At 39.3% G+C, this 18007-nt stretch overlaps 1 protein-coding gene across 3 annotated transcripts in view; it reads right to left on the reverse strand.

Moving 5' to 3' along the window:
• Nucleotides 1–18007, reverse strand: part of LOC121672837 (tomoregulin-1-like) — a 111491-nt gene that overhangs the window by 43093 nt on the left and 50391 nt on the right. For all 3 annotated transcript variants that reach the window (XM_042045741.1, XM_042045742.1, XM_042045740.1), the window contains exon 2: nt 1385–1494. In XM_042045741.1, coding sequence (XP_041901675.1) covers nt 1385–1494 — 110 coding nt within the window. The remainder of the gene's footprint in view (nt 1–1384; nt 1495–18007) is intronic.

An 18007-nucleotide genomic window follows, 5' to 3' on the forward strand; every position in this document is an offset into this window, starting at 1 on the left:
AGGCACAGTTATCCAGCTCTGTTGTAGCCGTGATGAATAGGAAACACACTTCAGGAAGAACAGGCTGATATTCCCACATCTTCCTTTCAGTGCCACTTCAGCTGAACCACTGTACACAAATGTGTCTGTTTTCCTTTCAAAGCCTTGCAATGTCAGAAAAAAATTAGCTAGCTCTCAAATAGTCTTGCATGTGAAGGACCTAACAGTTTGGGCTGGGTGTTTGTTGCCTGGAATATTTTGGTGCTGCTAGTTGCAGCAAATTGAGTAAGCTCAATTAAGTTCAGGAGTAATAGGAAGAATTTAAAGTTTCTATGTCTGAAAAACACAATACCTTCTCCTCATCCTTAGACTTCTTTCCTAAGAGTATAGAGTAAATTTTTCAAGAAGTACAAGAAAACATGCAAGTAGCCTAAAAACTATACTTTTTTTTTTTAATCAGCTCTTCAAAACAAAGTAACAATTTATCACACGGACTAGTTCTGTCTTTTTATGTCTCCACGCCCTGGATATTAGGAAGTCACAAAATTTACTACCCACAGACAATAAATGAAACCTTTGGCTATCCTAGGGTTGTATTTATTTTCCTTTTTTTATTTTTAATCATTACTGAGCTTTGATTTTACTATTTTTCATAAATAAATATTACAGACAGACTGAAGACAGATGAAGAAACCTCTTCTCATAAGAATTTTTTCTGCCTTTAAAAGGCAGTTGGAGCAATGCCCCCAGCATAGGTAAACTGCACCCTATCGAAAGCCAGCTCTGAAACACTGGAATCCAAAACCAGTGTAAGATCATATACACACTGTTGCTATTTTGGTTCCCCTTGATTTATTATTTATTGGAAACAGAATACAAATTATTTTTAAAACACTGAAAGACAGCCCACTCCAGGTTTTGCTGATAACAGTGCCAGCTCTTCCAGTTTTACCATGAATCCTGTACATAATATTTGATACATTTGTTCTGCTATAAACTGTGGAAAGAAAGAACTGCTGTACTGCTTTTTCTCTAAAAAAATTGGTGGCAGGAGTGAGGGTGGGGAAGATTACCATGATAGTTATAAAGACTGTAAACTAAAGTCTCAAAAACTGACAATGCTAATTGAACTTGCTGTTTACTTCTTTTTAAAAGTTCAGAAGACATTTTTATCAATTTTTTTTTTCCTGAGCAGGACTAATTCACTGTTTTAATTCATAACCTTTATGATCACTGGGGACCCTGCTATTATCTGATCCAATCAGTGCCATTGAAAAAGGAGCTTATGGTTAGACTCCATCAGCCTGCTGCTGAGTGGAATTTTTGAAGTGGTGACTCTACAAATACTTCAATACACCTGAAAGATTTGTCAGAAACAGCAAACAAAAAGGTGAGCAGCCCTTACCTGGAACTGACACGCACATTTCAAGCCATCGCCCTCTTCCTTGCACACTCCTCCATATTTACATGATGATTCATCACACACTCTTACATCTGATTCCCTTACATTTAACTCTGCAAAAAAAAAAAATAGAAAAAGAAGACAATAAAAAAATTTTAAGATGAGTCATTTTGAGGACTGCATTGTCCTTAAACCCTCCGAGCATCCCTGCTGCCTTTCTCCCATATAGAAATCAAAGGAAAAATGCCAGAGCTCTTCCCCAGGCTGCCCTGCATGGGCTCAGTCCTGCCCCTGGGCTCCTCTCCAGACGCAGGTCCTGCTCCCCAGAGGCAGCTTTGCCTGGTTGGCAGAGTGGTTATGGTTGAGTGCTGATTCACCAAATAAACAGATACAGAGAAAGGATGTGTTTATACTGCCCAAAGGCTCTCCCATGTTTCCCCTGATGGGGATGCCCCACTATAAAACCTTTCTCTTACAGAAGTTGTTTCTAGCAGGATTCAGGAGCTTAACATAGGTTATAGCCCGTGTTTCTCACCTGCTACCTCTTTTTGCTTTACTCTTGACAAAGGTCCTGAGGAAGTAGAAAAGCTAAACCATCAGAATTTCTCTGCCTGGTTTTCCAGAGTCTGCCATGGCCACATTGTTATCCTTCAGACTAAAAATAAATCCAACTGTGTTTGAACTATTTCAATTTGCTTGCACTGTAGGAGCCAGAGTAATGAACCAGAGATCTGTGTCTTAGCTCCTGCATAAGAATATGGAGCACAAATGGCAGCTCCTGTCACTGTAAGCTTGCAGCACAGGCACAGCTGGCAAGAGGGAAACCAAGGGGCTTTACACACCAACTGCATAGGCACTAGCTCCAGCACAAAGGTCACCTAACTGGCTTCAAGCTCTTTCTGGACATCACAGTCCAAGGCTAGATTTAAAAGAGAATAAATACATTCTTTTGAAATAAGTATTTGACTTGAACTATATCTAGGAGAGAGAGCAAAAGAAAGCACAGGTGGGATAATGGATGTGGTCAGTGTCTACCTAAATGTGACCTCATCAGGCTGTGTGGGAACAGTGCTGGTACCATCGCTTCCAATGAAAAGGTGAAAATTACACCAAGGGTTCTGGAAAAATCCCCTGGCACTGTTAAATTTGCAGTGAAATCAGAGGATATCATTCAAAGGTGTCTGTGCTATGGTTCAAGTCATAAGCCTTCAGGACTCTATAGCAAGCATGATCCACTAAAGATATTCACTGACAGCAGCGTGATTTAAAATAATGACTGTGACTTTTAATAAGCAAGCCCTATCCAGAAAACTGGCTTAAAGAAAGAACTGAACATCAGCCATTCAGAAATGAGGAAAGGTAGGTCAAAAGCAGAAGAAAATAATCGTTGCTGCCACTTAGAGTCTTAAATAGGCAATCAGCCTCCTCCTCACAGCAGCTGCAGCACTTTGGTATGACAGTGATAGACACCCTGGAAAACTGCTCCTATGCATTTATGTAACATTATACACCCACATATACGGTTTATATAAATAAATAAATAAACAAACAGTAATTACTGTAATAATTTTTACCATATGCCCCATGCTTCTATATTTAACATAGCATAATTATGTACTTCTTCATGGCACTGAAGTTAGACGATTACAGCTCAATGGAAAGTCCAGTTATAATCCACGTATTTTTTTGTCAGCCATGAGAAAAAATTGAGAAACAAATTGATTCTTTTCCTCCATAGGTCCATCACTCCCAAAGGCATAAATGAGGAGGGCAATGTGTATAACAATGGTCAGATAGATATCCTGGTTGCCATCACAACCCCGTGCCTGTGTTCTCTAATGTTATTCTTAATGTCGCCGTTTATCAAGCATGACTGCTGCGTTGTAGGGACCAAGGTAACGTGACAGAACATCGCAGCTTTTCAATTTAATGTGTTCATAATTCGCTCCTGAAGGAAATGTGCTTTCTTTGTCCTCATGAAGATCTGTTCCACAAAGATGAGCAAACTATCAAAATTAATTAAGGGGAAATGATTGTCATATCTGAAAGAAGGGTCCACCTTTAGGTGATATCACACTTGAGAATATGCAATTCTAAAAAGGAGTAACCATACAGTCAAATTAGAGCATGCACTGCTTTCAAAATCCTCTGTTCATCAGGTCAGGTAAATAATGACATGTTAGTCCCCCCTTCACAATGCTCAGCTGAACACGCTGGACTCAGTGCTTTGCAACATCCTACCCTGTGCCCCCGACCAGCAGAAGAAACCCCTCAGGAGCTGCAACTCCTGCTTGAATTTCTGGGAGTCTACACAACATCCAACAGCTTAAGCAGAGTAGTGCAGAATTTTCCTCAACATTGGTGCTCCCCCCAGTGTGGAGAGGGCACATGAACACCCAGAAAGGAGCCTCTTCACCACAGTGGTGGGCAAGGTACCTCACTTTTTTTCAGAGAGGAAGGACGTGGTGGGGTCAGAAAGAGAGGCCAGATAGCAGTTCAGCATCAAGGCTGAACTCGAGATGTACTTGTTCCTAGCTTAGCTATTGCTCTGCCTGCAAAAGGCAGAGAGAAAGGGAAAGATTTCAGAACAAAACTATAAGAAAGGATATGAAGATGGCAGTGCAAAATCAGCCTTTGTGAACCTCCTTCACTTCAAGAAAAAGAGACTTTTGGGAGTTTTTTTAATTCCACAAGAGGAATTAAAAGGACAGAAAGCACACTGTGATTTTAATGGTTACGTCATTTTAGACATGGACTGTTTTTCTTTCCCTATGAATGATAAACACTGATTATAAGCTTTACGGCATTAAATGAACAGGAAAGGTCATGCAGAGACCAGGAGGCAACATGATTTCCCAAAGTTGTACAAAAGACAAGATACCCTGGTGACTGGCACTTGAACATGACAGATGAACTTTATTCTATGACAGGATGTCACTGAATCCCTTATTCCATTCAGTGGCAAATTCCAGCAGCAGCAGAATCAAGCCTCCAACATGTGCATGATTACATCTGATGGAATCACAAGTACCTAGAAGTGTGGTGGCTATAATTACTTCTGCACCCACAGCATTCAGTTCAAAAATGAATACATGTGGATGGAAGTTAATAGAGTGATATGAAGAGGAATTGTAGATGTCTTGCATGTTGGAAGTGTGCTCGCTTTTCAGTGAATTCCCCACAGACAGAGAATTAAAAAGGAGTTTCTGCAATTATTTCCAGAAGAACGGAATCATAACAGTGAGAACAGATCCATGAGAGGAGCAAGAACATGTAGCAAATGGTTTAGGGTAATTTCTTGCATGTTTCTTTTATGCTTACTGCAACTCATTTCCTTGACTTTCAGCAGGTATAAATAAGAGAAAGCCTCAGTGTGATTCATAACACACAGTAACAATGTGCTAGATAGTAATCCATCAATTCCCAACAGAAAACATAATTAGCGCAATTAAATCAGGCTTCCAAATTTATGATAAAATTAATCTCCAAAGACCTGAAATGAGGTATTAAAAATGATTTGCTAGTATCTGTTCTGCCAATACACTTCCTGGTTGTGTGAGGGCTGACTGGCACAGAGGAGCTTGCAAAGACCCACAGCAAGCTCTTCTGGGTTTGTCTTTTTTTCTCTGTTGAAAAGAATTCACTATGTGATAATTTGTTACATCACTAAAAATGAGGAAAGCCATCTCTATTTTGACTCCTTTCGGAGAATGTGAAGTTCAGCTAAATACAAGTAGTTGTGGATTGGCTTTTTGCCTGTGACCTCAAAATGCATTTCTCTGAGGCTCTTCTTATAAGGTAAATTACATGTGTCAAAATGCTGAACCTGAAGATGAAATCATATTTGTAGCTTTAAGTACATCAAACATGTTTTTTCCATCTGGATACCTCAAGAATAAAGTAAAATCTAAGATGGGCAAATCTGTTCACTTTGCTTTTTCAAAACTCATGTTTCTCCTGGGGTTGGCAATAGTACACAGTAATGATGAATGGATATAAGGGACCAAAAAATACCTTTCCCACGTGAAAATGAGTATGTGAATATTGCAGCTACACCCGAGAAAAAACCCTCTCTGCCTGCCTATTTGTCTGTTTTCTCTTTCTGTGGGTAAGATTCCAAGTAGTAGAGGTGCTGGGACCCCTTGTTGCTTTTTGCTCTTGACCTATGGGTTTGGTAAAAAAGGGGAAGCAACTTTCACCATTTGCATTAGAGGGAAAAGGCAAGGCTTTTATGTCCTCCAAATAATTTGTTCTTTGTGAAGCCAAGCTTTAAATTAGGATGCATGACCACTCGTGGAGGTCATATATAGACGCACACATACACACAGAGACCTGGGAGAATTCATAAAAAGTCTGTATCTCTACAGCTTAATAGAACCCCCAAAGTTGTAAGAACAGCTGAATGGCGTCAACATTGGATTGGAAAAGGGCTCAGGAGAAATTATGTTGTGTAAGGATATGTTAGAGCCCACAGAGTCTACTGGAGATAGTGACGTTATGACTGGATGAGCTCTCAGGACCACAAAACAGTCAAAGAAGGCAAAATCTGATTAACAGAAAACCTATAACCTGCTCAGTTTTGGGAGTCAACCTTATGACTCTAGACTGGCTTGGACAAGTCATTGGCCTTTTTTTTTGGTTTTGCCAAATTATTTATAAATGAATGGAGAATTTAATGGGGGAAAAAAGAAACACCCAACAAAATCTTTCCCTTATAAGAGGAATTATAAAGCTGAGGTGCTCATATGACAAGTACAGTAATAACCTGAGTCTTAAATTGAACTCTTGAATAAAGCTTTACCTGCCAGTCACACCCTTTGCCACACAACAAAGATAATACACACAATGGGGACCTCTGCCCCCATGGTTCCCAAGGACAGCCTGCCCACTTCAACCAGGTGAGTTTGAGTGGCGCTGCAAAAAAGATCCTCCAGGGAAGTATTTCGGATGTCCCTGGAATACCTCTGCCCACCTCCTGCTGCCAGCTCAGAACAAAACTGCACAATTCTCCTGTAAATGCTATCAATCCCATGCAGACATACAAGCACCCCATCTGTCAGTGGCTTCAGCCACTTCAGATTTCATCACCTGCAGTGACTCTGACATTGGTTCAGACACTTAGCTCACATACACCTATCTATACATAAACATTTACATTTAGATGTCTTAATCTACAAGCTCAGTCCCATCCCACAGCTTTTCAAAGTACGTCCAGAAAGGCCATTCCTGCAGGAAGTCATGCAAATGCTTACAGAGCTGTTTCACCCAGGCTCTGGGTGAAAACAGAAAGCTTTCTGAACAGAAGGCATAATTTTGGGGACTTCCTAATATCTAGGAAAGATCTATCTATCTATCTATCTATCTATCTATCTATCTATATCTCTTTCCTAGATAAGAAGATATATATTAGGAAAAGATATATATCTATATATATATATAGATATATATATATATTAGGAAAAATACCTTAAAAATTCCTAAGCCTCCCCTGACACAGCTTCATGCCATTCCCTCAGGCCCTGTCACTGTTCACCAGAGAAAAGAGATCAGTGCCTGCCCCTCTGCCTCACCTTGTGAGGAAGCTGCAGACCGCAAGGAGGTCTCCTCTCAGTCTTCTCTTCCCAAGGCTGAACAGGCCAAGTGACCTCAGCCATTTCTTTTGTGGCTTCCCATCTAGACCCTTCACCATCCTTGTTGCCCTCCTTGGGGCATTGCTGGCTTTAGCACTGCAACCAAAGGAGCAAGTGGCTTTTCTTGCTTCATCAGCTAGAGAACAAAACATTACTAGAACATTGGAGCCATGAACTTCCCAAGCAAGTATGTATCGTTGACAAAACCTGAGATCCCCATTTATTTGGTAACTAATAAATAATCTCTGCATTAGGTTTTCCAGAGCATTTTATTATCCTCATGTTTCAGCAGTTGTGGATTATGTAAATCACAATAATTTGCATTGTAGAGTTTATGTCTGCTGATTTTCTTCTCAGAAATTGTCATAGGTTGTGGGTGAAGAAAAAGAGAGCAGACAAGCCCCTCAGACAAAATTAGCAATTACTTGTCCAAATAAATAATACTCACTTGTGTCAGACAAGGCTAAGCAAGACAGAATGGGTCATACTCTCTGGTTCATATGAAAAATTATGTTTTTCAGAAAAGAAAACAGACAAAAAGACAAACTAGTGGGAAATAATTCAGGGGTACCCTTCAGACACTGCATATCCCCTTTGATGATGTCTGCTGCCACTGATTTGAGGGACAGTTTAGCAAAAAAAAAATTTTAAGAAATTAAGAATGTGGAGAGTGGAAAGAGAAGAATAACAAAAAGAACTTTTAAAAACAGGCAATCAGAGAAGAAAAATAGGAAAATGAAATTGTATCAAAAGAAAATCTAAAACAAATGTAAGCTTTAAATAATTAAACCAGTTAAAAGTCATTTAAATGTCCATTCTGTGATAAGGTATAAATTTCTTTCACACTTGAATTGAAAGAAAACAATTCATTGGGACAGTCAAGAGGTTATATGAAAAAAAATTTAAAAAAGAAACAAAATCATTAAAATGAATTTACCCTAAAAAAAATATAGATGACTGTAATCTAACAGAATGCAGATACTCCCACATTTTTTTAAATTGGTCAGTTGACAGATGCCTTGTGTGGCTGATGGCAAATCTGATATTTTGAAAACAATCTTAGGCAGTATTAGAGGATAGCAAAACCTGTTTTGCTGTGTCTCAATGCAATATTTAATGCTCAATTGTGCAGAAAGAAAAAATAAAGCTGTGCTTTGGCTCTTGAAAATGCTATCTGAGTGAATAAGCCTTGAAATATTTCCCTAAAACTACTTTTACAAGACCGCATTAGCTTTTGATTGCTTAAGTGCTGTCCAATTTATCTAGGATGATTATACTTTTACATTTCAAATCACCACAGTCTCCTTTTCGAACAGAGGAAAACTGAAAGCATACATGCTGCTAAAGCAATTAGTATTCTTGTACACAATAGGAAACCACAGCAATTTTTAACAACTAGCACTCACACAGCAAGGTAACAAGACTGGCTTTGAACCTGAGAGTCTCCCACACTGCAATATTCACATTGCTAGTGTGCCTCAGACTAACTCTATTCAGTGTGAAAAAAGTAAGGAAAAGTGCCATAGTGACGAATGTTTGTATGACAGCTCCGTCAAAATATTGGGTGCAGCCGGTGGTACATTTCTTTTTCCATCAAGGAAAAAAAAAGTACTCGCAGAGAAAGCTAAGGCACTTTTTTCTTATATTAAAAGCTCTGACTATTTCAGAAATGCTGTATAATTCCTGTAGGTGAATAAGTAATCAAATGGCACAAATCGACAAGCCGTGCAGTTGGTTGGAGACAGGGAAAGATGTGGTGGGAACCTGGAATGATTTTCTCCCTCATAAACACTTTTGTGTCAAGGTCAGGCAGTATAACAATCTGACCTTCAGGAGCTGGGTCTGGTATGCTTCTCTGTCAGCAGCTATGCAGGACACTGACTTCAAAACTTGCTTACAAAGCAGAATATGTCTTACTACAAAAAATTATTGACTATGATTATGCAAGGCCATTATAAAAAACTTAGCATGTCATTGCATATTTTTACATAAAATTAAAATAAAATATTAGACAAGGAATGTGCTCATACAGCATATTTACAGCAAGATCGATTGCAACATATATTATCAATCCTTAGTCTCTAAGGAAACCAAGGCTGTGCAGAACTGCAACTTCCCAGACAGGTTGGTTTGTTCCTTTAACTTTTGCACTCACTGGGCAATTCCAGCCAAATCTGACAGCAGGAGAGGCCTGGGACTTCCTACAACCTAATGGAAAATCAATGGATGCTTGGAGAAAGGCGGTCTAACATCTAATGTCTCCATTGCCAGTTGGAGGAATTGAGAGCATGTTGTCCTGGTTTCAGCTAGGGTAGAGTAAATTTCTTCACAGTAGCTGTTAGAGTGCTATGTTTTGGATTCAGAATGAGAATGGTGTTAATAATACACTGATGTTTTGGATTTTTGTCGTGTTTATTCCAAGTGAAGGACTTTTTTTCCCCTTGTCTCATGCTCTGCCAGTGAGGAGGTGCACAAAAGAAACTGTGAGGGAGCACAGCTGGGATGGGTGACCTGAACTGCCCAAAGGGATATTCCACACCACAGAATATCATGCCCAGTATATAAACTAGGGGGAGTTACCAGGAAGGGTGGCTAATCTAGGTTCAAGAAGGGGAGTCTGGCATCAGTGAGTGGGTGGTGAGCAACTGCATTGTGCATCACTTTTTTCCTTTTTATTATCATTATTATTTACCACTATTACTGCATTTTACTTTATTTTCAATTATTAAACTGTTCTTATTTCAACATAAAAGTTTTACTTTAATTCTCCTCCCCGTTCCACCAGGGCTGGGGAGGAAGAGAAGGGCTGCATGGTGCTTAGTGTCCAGCTGGGATTAAAACCACGAGATTGGGTCATGTGACAAGAACACAAACACATGTGATATGTTTCTTTTCACAAACACATGCAAATAAGTGGAATGGACTCTTTTCCATTCATGACACTGTCAAGGTCCTTGCCATATTGAGACTCAGAAACTTAGACTGAGATCTGGCAAACACATAGACTTTTAGGATACTGGATAACTTGTGCTGATGAATGCTAATGCCTATACAAATGGATGTATTCTGGTAGGTTAACTTTAAAAATAGTGCTCTTACACTTCACCAGCCTTTGACAACTAATGGGACTCCTAGGAAATTTTTCATTTGGGTAAATTATACTGTTAAGACTTGACAGTTGTGCAGCATGTGCAATTACAGTCAGTGAGAAAATGTTATTTGTCCTTGTTCCCTTAATGTTCCCTTGCTCTCTTGCTCTGTCTCTCAGTTTGCAGAGTAGATGGTCAAATAACCAAAACATTTGCAAGCAATTTGTTAAGGGTCTTCTGTCTCTCCTCTCCCCTGCCCCCCAAGCTGGGGAGCTTCACTTGCTTTCTAGCATCATTGCCCATATAAGAATACATCAAGCAAGCACAGTGCTCCCATGGAAGCTATAGCTTTAGCTAATGAATCCTTGTACTGGAGAAATCTTTCTATGCCAGTTACAAACCAAGGTGAACTCTTGTTCACTGTCATGAACAGTCTTGTTCATGAAGTAAATCTGACTGTGACTTCCCTAAGTCTGTAGAGGAGTGGCAAGCTGTTCAGACACTGAAACAACAGAGGCCTCATTTATACTCCTGAAGAACCTGAAGCCAAGTAAAATGGTTGTAAAAATGAACACTAAAGCAACTAATTATCTTCCATAAACATTTCAGGGAATTTCTTCTTTGATCTGCAGGTGACATATGTAAGTCAAGTCAACTTCAAAACTGGAAAATAATATTTGTCAAATTCTGATTCCATTCCTTCCACAAAACTCGAAGTCATGTAGTCCAGGAACCAGCTTGCCAGCTTAAGAGTTGGAATAGAGGTATCGGGTTCTATTGGGTCTCCAGAATTACAATATTTGCACACAGGTGGGGGATGGATGGCTGATGGATCTACCTCGCCCTGGTGCTAAAACCCGAGCTCCTTCTGTTTTCTGCTCCTCACTTGCATTTCTTCTACAGCAGAAGAGAAACAAGCCCTGGTGTGAGCAGCACTATGGTGCCAAGAAGATGTAGCCTTTCTATAACTATGTCACTCATCTCCCCTCTCTGATTGCTGCCTACAGAGCTCTGGGCAGCAGTCAGAGAAAGGAGCCTTCGTCTCTGTGAGCAATGGTAAGGGAAACGTTTAAAGTGCCTGATCATGAGAGTTTTTGTCACTGTTGAAACAAGGGCTGAAGTCAGCAGAAATCTGATCAAAGCAGAAGTATGTCCATTTGCCATGAAGCCCATATATGTTTTTCGTTCTCGAGGTCATGTTTGACTATAGTGCTCCTCAAGTCCTAGCATGAAGAGAGAACTGAGCTCTACATGTAGGTTGAGAATGTTCTCTAAGGAAAGTCTAATGGAAGTTGCTTGGCTCCTTGTTGTTTGTTTTACTTCATTTTAAAGACATTTGGGGAGAAAGCCAACTACTCATTAACCTCACCACTTTCTCTTTTCCTTATTCTTCTTGTGGTTTCAGTGTCAGAGAGAGGTTTAAAGAGCAGCTGAGTCTTGGTCCATGAAAGCTCCACAGAAACTGTGTTCACAGCTGTGGAACAGCCTCCCAGGTCGTCAACTAATACATGTTGGGATGAGTTGACCTTCTGGGAGCCATTTTATGGTGACTTATTTCAAAAACGAAGATAAATTCAAAAATGGGTTTTTTTTAAATAAAATATCTCCCAAGTATAATGGAAAGCACTCAGAGGGAACTGCTAGGTTTTCATGGATAAACCAACACAGCACTGACATAGATTATACTGCACAACTCAGGTTATTACACATGCTCAGCATATTACACACATTATAAATGATTGACAGAAATTGTATGTTTCTTGGGGAAAAAAAAAGGGAAATATTTTAAAAATGAGAAATAAATATATATACATACATTCAAACCCCATATTTTCAGTAAAAAATATTTTCAATGTTCACTGTTGGCGCCTATGCTACTACTCCTTCCCTTCTACTTTTCCAGTTATCACAACATTTTTCCTTTAGAGTTAAAAAGACAGAAGAACAAAACTCTCTGGAATGGAAATTCCTTGCATTTCTCGGCTACAAACCCAAGAAAAACAGGTGGCCTTTGGTAAATTTTCTAGAAAAATACTATTTCCTACAAAATGGTGTTCAGTGAGGAACAAGTCTATTTGAAAAGGTGTTTTGCCATTTGGCATACATAATTTGAGGCTCCAACACTATAAATGCCTGCTCAGCGACTTAACCTTGAGCATTTGTGATATCTAAATAAGCTAAATGGAACTGATCATGTGTTGGACAAAAAATGTCTTTAAGTGCTTGTAGGATCAAGGACACAAACAATTCCGAGGACCTGATTTTTATGCAAATAACAATTATGTTACTAGAGTTTCTGTCTATTGGTTACAAATGTGTAGAATTACACAGTGGAGACACATTTTAAAGCACTGTTTATTTCCCAGATTGGAAACTTTCCCTTAAAAGCAGCAGAAAATCTCTGACAAAACGTTGTCAGGTAGTGTATTAATCTTAATTATTCACTCTCTACAGGGAAAATGCTGCTGTCTACAAAACCATTCGATAGCAGAAATCTAAAAGGTGACTTCAAATAGCTCACATTTTAGATATTACTCATTGCTCCCAGTTACTATCATTAGCAGCCATGTGAAATACCTAGAGTCTGCAGTGAAGATCAGATCCCCCTTCTGAAAGACATGGGTGAGAACCAGTCCACTACTTACAGCATAAGCACAGAAGTCATACAAATTGTGATAAAAATTAGGTAATAGAGTTTCCTTTTCCGTGGATGTGAATGAGGAATAAAAGGATATATAGAGAGAATGATTTATCCAAGGCAACAACACACAGCCAAGGCAGGTTGCCACAACAGAGCTTGTCCCTGTCCAATTGCTTTGCTACAAGGTTATCTCTTCTCACTCTCATCACCTTCCCTTTAATAGAAATATTTTCAATACCACAGCTAGGAAATCATTGTGATCACCAAAAATGGAGCAGACACAATAAGATTAAGGCAGTACAGGTTGATTAATTTAAAAAGTGAGAGAAAAAGATGAATACTAACTCGCTAAGGCTACTAATGCTAACTAAAGTGTTATGTTGATGTATTAATGCAGCTTGCAGGAGTCATTTGCTGTATTCAAATAGCTGATAATCACTGCTCAGAATTCAAACTGTGCAGCTGTGATAGAGCCTAACGCAGACAGTGCCATGCAAACCCAGAAACGTGTCTCATAGCCCCACTAGGAAAAACTCTTGTTTGTTCAGGAACACAACACTCTAGGGGGTTGGCTCTTGTGCAGCAACACATGAAAAAATGGAGGAGCTTGAACAAAGTTTTGGTATGGGGATGTGCTTTGCCCTAGGGAGGGTGGGACAGGGGGGGTAAAGAAGAGGGTAAGTTTGGCTTGAATCAAATACAGATACTATTTTTCAGAAAAGACACTGTCTTTGCAAGGGTCAGAAAAAGAACCTAGGCTCACAGCCTAGGCTCACAGCTCCAACCTCTGTGGTCTCCTCTGACAGAGCAGGTGGTGTCCCTGTGCACTCAGGACCAGTTTTCTACTGGAGGCACCTCATCTCACACCCTCTCTCTTTCCAGTCAACTGAGATTTTCAGAGCTGATCCATTCCTCGGATAAACTGTAAGAGAAACCACTCCTACAAGGCTCAACTGGGAGCGTTGCTGTTGCTGTAGTAGGCTGACTAAAGAGGGGGAGAAACCTGCTGTATCTAGAATATCCAACAGACATTTTCCAAAAATGTCAGCACATCACCTGTCATCAGAAGATGATGGGGGCAACAAAGGTTTTGGACTTCTAGCAAGATCTGAAAACTGTAAACCTGTCATAAATCTTATTTCTAGGTTTGCGAAAGTGGAAGAGCGAAATTTATACCCAAATTTCTGAAGACAAAAGTAAATTTCATGTCTGCATAACCTCCGCACTAGAGAGATTACAGATCAAACTTGACAGGTTGTGGTCACAGGATAGGCAGGTCATTCCAGAACAAAATTTCAAATCTAATTCAGGTTAGTAGTTCCTGACACTTATTTTCTATCTGGAGAGTCTGCCTTGCCTTGCCAGGGAAAATCAGTTAAGCATTTCCCATGTCACAAGTACCTGTTCAGTGCTACTCATGTTCTGGCAGCTCTGCAGGGGTGGGCCTCCATCTTCAGCTGAATAACTAAGGGGATAGATGGGTGGAACCCTTGATGGGGGAGTCAGCGTTACCACTGCCCATATGCATCAGCATTTTCAAAGTTAATAAAGACTGACAGAGCTGAGGCAAAAGAAAAACTTTTAGGGAACAGTCTTCTTGCAATGATAATGATTATGGATGTCTTCCATAACCTCAATCAAGCTCTTTGGGCAAGATTTCCACTGATACTGCTGATTGATTCGTACACAGAATTACTGAAAGGCCCGTGGAAACAAATAACTGGAAACATCTTCCCTCTAATTCCCTAATGCTGTTGTTCACAACAGTTTCGTATAAACACAACCTCGCTTGAAACCAGGTGAGGGAAATCAGCGGGGCCTCATGGCCATCTCTTACATATTATATTCTGCTTCCAGCAGCTGTAACTTCAACACTTCACTAGGTATTAAATTTACTCTCAAGAAATATTTTCTAAGAGAGGTGACAGAGTTATTGCACTGTTGCAGCTGTGGAGTCAGATGGCAGTATGCCAGAACTCCAACAAAATTTTAAATTAGAAATCTGACCATCTGCTATAGGTGGGAAAAAGAGGCTTTTATGTCCAGGCTCCTCCCTTAGTTTTGTAATTTCCCAGGTACTGAAATGCATAGTCTGGTGTGCAACAGATGCCATATGCTTTCCAACGATTTCTTATTTGCAGCTGATAAGCACTGGAATGTCTTAAATATTGAAGAGAATCAGGAATTACTTCATAAATGGCATTATGTTCTGCTATTACTCAGCCTGTGACAAAGCAGGGTAGCACTTTCCAAAAACTTCCAGTTACTTTGGGATACTCCCAATAATAAAATCTGCTGAGATTTACTTACTTGCTACTTGAAACAGGATCAACAAGGAGAACACAATGTTTTTTACCTGCATCCTAACTAGCTCTTCAATCAATAGTTATAGCTGCTGTATCCTTAAATATTATGGTAAACTGTTTAACAGCTTCTTTGGAATGTATGAAAAAAATGGGAGTGTCTTCAGATAGGAAACCATACTTTTGGTGTCTGAACTTCACATAAAAATGTTATGAAATTCTAAATAAATACAGAACTGGAAACATTTTATTAATGCTTACATGAACATTGACTGTACTGCTTTTATATGATTCTAAATCACAGTCTAAAAGAATGGTAGAAAAGTATAAAAATGAACCTGAAGTATCACATTGTACGTTCATAGATGGGGAAAACACACAATGGTTGGATCTGAGATGCGCATGGCAGGTCCTGACACTAAAATGTGCATGTCAGTAGCTCATTTAATCAATAGTGAAGATGAACACTAAAAGAAGGGCTCTGTTTAAGTATACATTCTAATACTGAATTTTAATTGTATATTTCATTATAATCCCCCATGCATTATTCAAATGATCACTCCTGTTCCTATTTTTGCTATAAGAAGTGGTGAGAAGAACAAAGCCACTGAATTATATCGAGATCCATGTATTGACTCAATTGCTACTTCAAAGATCAGTTACACTTATCAATATTAAACTTAAAAAAACCCTAAAATTCACTGTTTCTCATGACAGAGGAAAGACTCAGACTTTCTAGAGGATATTTGCACAGCCCATGGGCCACCTCTTTCTTTCCTCTTCTTCATTCTGCACAATGCTCTATGAAATATGTTTGGGGCCTCTGGGTCCATTAAATGCACATCTTTAAAGCAGTCTGGCTCAAAGGGCCCCATGAACAGGCTGAAAGAGCTCCCTTCTCCAATCTGAAATGGCACCAGAGACACTCTGAACGTGTTTAAATCCCAAACACCATGTCTGCACCCTGTCTTGGCCCTTGTGCACAGAACACAGACATTTGTAGTATTCACTGTGCAGAATAGTGTTTTTTCCAGAATGCTCTTTGAAATCTGAAGATGTAGCTGACCTACCTGTAGAGTACTAAAAAAATCACAAAAATTATTATAAACAGGACAGATTGTTTAGGGACAGAGAAGTCACATTTCCATACTCTTTCAGGATTACTACAGAGAAACGCCAAGGAAATTATCCAAGTCTAGATTTAGTGGCTTTTATGAAGACATCATACTTGATACTGATGGGCAATTATGCAGTCCCTTAATCAACTTTCTATTCCTGTTATATTTTTGTCCCACAAAAATTGGTTTGGGGCTAATCTCTTGATGATTTGGTGGCTGTGGAAAAATATTCTGTCTACATGAGGCTGTCTGAAACATTAAGACATCAAACACATAAATCTGCTATTGTGGCACTGCAGGACTTCAAAAATATTATTATTATGTATTCTGTAATACCTAAGATGTCCAAATTTCAAATGAACAAATGAACAAATTTCAAAGGTAAGGTAAATATTAATTCACATAGATCAAAATACAAAAAGAATAGATAATGAAGAGCAGTGCCAAGAGTCATATAAAGGATGCCAGGCATTAATAGTAAACAAAAAGAAAAACCCTTAGGAGGGGTTCAGTAGTTCCTCTTAGCTGCCCCTCACGATAAGAGTTTTCATCATTGTTTACAGGCCATGTTATCTTTTTAAAACTGATATCAAATCATAAATTTAATATCTTTATTTTAAATTTAGGCTTTAGGCTCTCATTAAAAACGCTCACAGCTGGGTACTTTTAGAAGCTTTGGGGGGAAAGAGTGAGCTGTTTAGAACAGCAGTCGCTGTTTCGAACAGCATGAGTCTTTTATGAGTTTTTTTGCTGGTGCCATGCAGTTTTACACTTTTTCATCCGTTTAGAACTTCGTGCCTTCCCTCACAGCTCATGCAGCCTTTGGAAACAGCCATTACCCAACAAGAAAACCAAATGCTTTGTGTCGAATACCGTCATGTGACACTTATTGATACACTTACACAAACCCTGCTGCTGGCTTCCAAGGCTGTTGCACTGTAGATGCCTGAGCCACGGTTTTGTAGGGAGAACAATAAGCGGCTCCTGTGCTGAGCACATGAACCAAAGCTGCCCTGGGATCACTCCTTCAGCATGCAGGGGAGAGGGAACATGGGACTGAACTCTACCACTTCTAACTAGCTCAGGAACCGTGAAACCCCAGAAGGATCCAAAGAAATGTGCTTTCTCTCCTTATCCTATTAATTTCTTCTTCTCCTATTAACCTCAGTCATCTTGCACTGCTCAGCTGGACAGCATCCTTCAGCAAATGGAAAGGACCTTTAAAATTAGGCAAGACTTAGTGATCAGCTTCTGAGTTCACTCATCCTCTCTCTGCTTCCAACCCTGTTGTAAGGCTCTGTGCATCTTTGCTATTTTTGGACACAGAGAAATAAACCACCTTTGACAAAGTCCCATTTTCATTGATAACCATAAACTGGCATAATTAAGATGACTGAAAGGATCCATAATTCAATGCTAGTATTAAAATACAAGGTATAAAAAAAATGGGCTGAAAAGTTCGTCTTTGAGAAGCATCGTGTAGAACCCATCAGCCATTTAAAACCTGCTGTGGTGGGTAGGGAAATTTTATTCTATTTTATCTGTGAATTATCCCAACTTCATTCTTTCTTTGTCCCACTTTTATCTTTCTTTTCTTAGATTTGTCACCTCATCCTAATTTTTGTAGTAACTTAGGATTGTCTTCCATCTTGAAACTTGGGTTGGAACACATTGGCAGCTGATACTTGGGAGAAGAAACTGGACTGGGGTACGTACTGCAAGAAGCAATTTAGAATGTGTAAAAAGTAATTATAAAAATTTTAAAGAAAATAAATAAGAAAGAGTATAAAAATGGATTATAGGTGGTTTCAGGCTATACTTATAGTAACTACCTTACAGTTTTAA

The sequence above is a fragment of the Corvus kubaryi genome, unplaced genomic scaffold (genome assembly GCF_017639235.1).
Source record: "Corvus kubaryi isolate FWS band 111438036 unplaced genomic scaffold, C.kubaryi_AGA036_p1.0 64999, whole genome shotgun sequence".
NCBI lineage: Eukaryota > Metazoa > Chordata > Aves > Passeriformes > Corvidae > Corvus > Corvus kubaryi.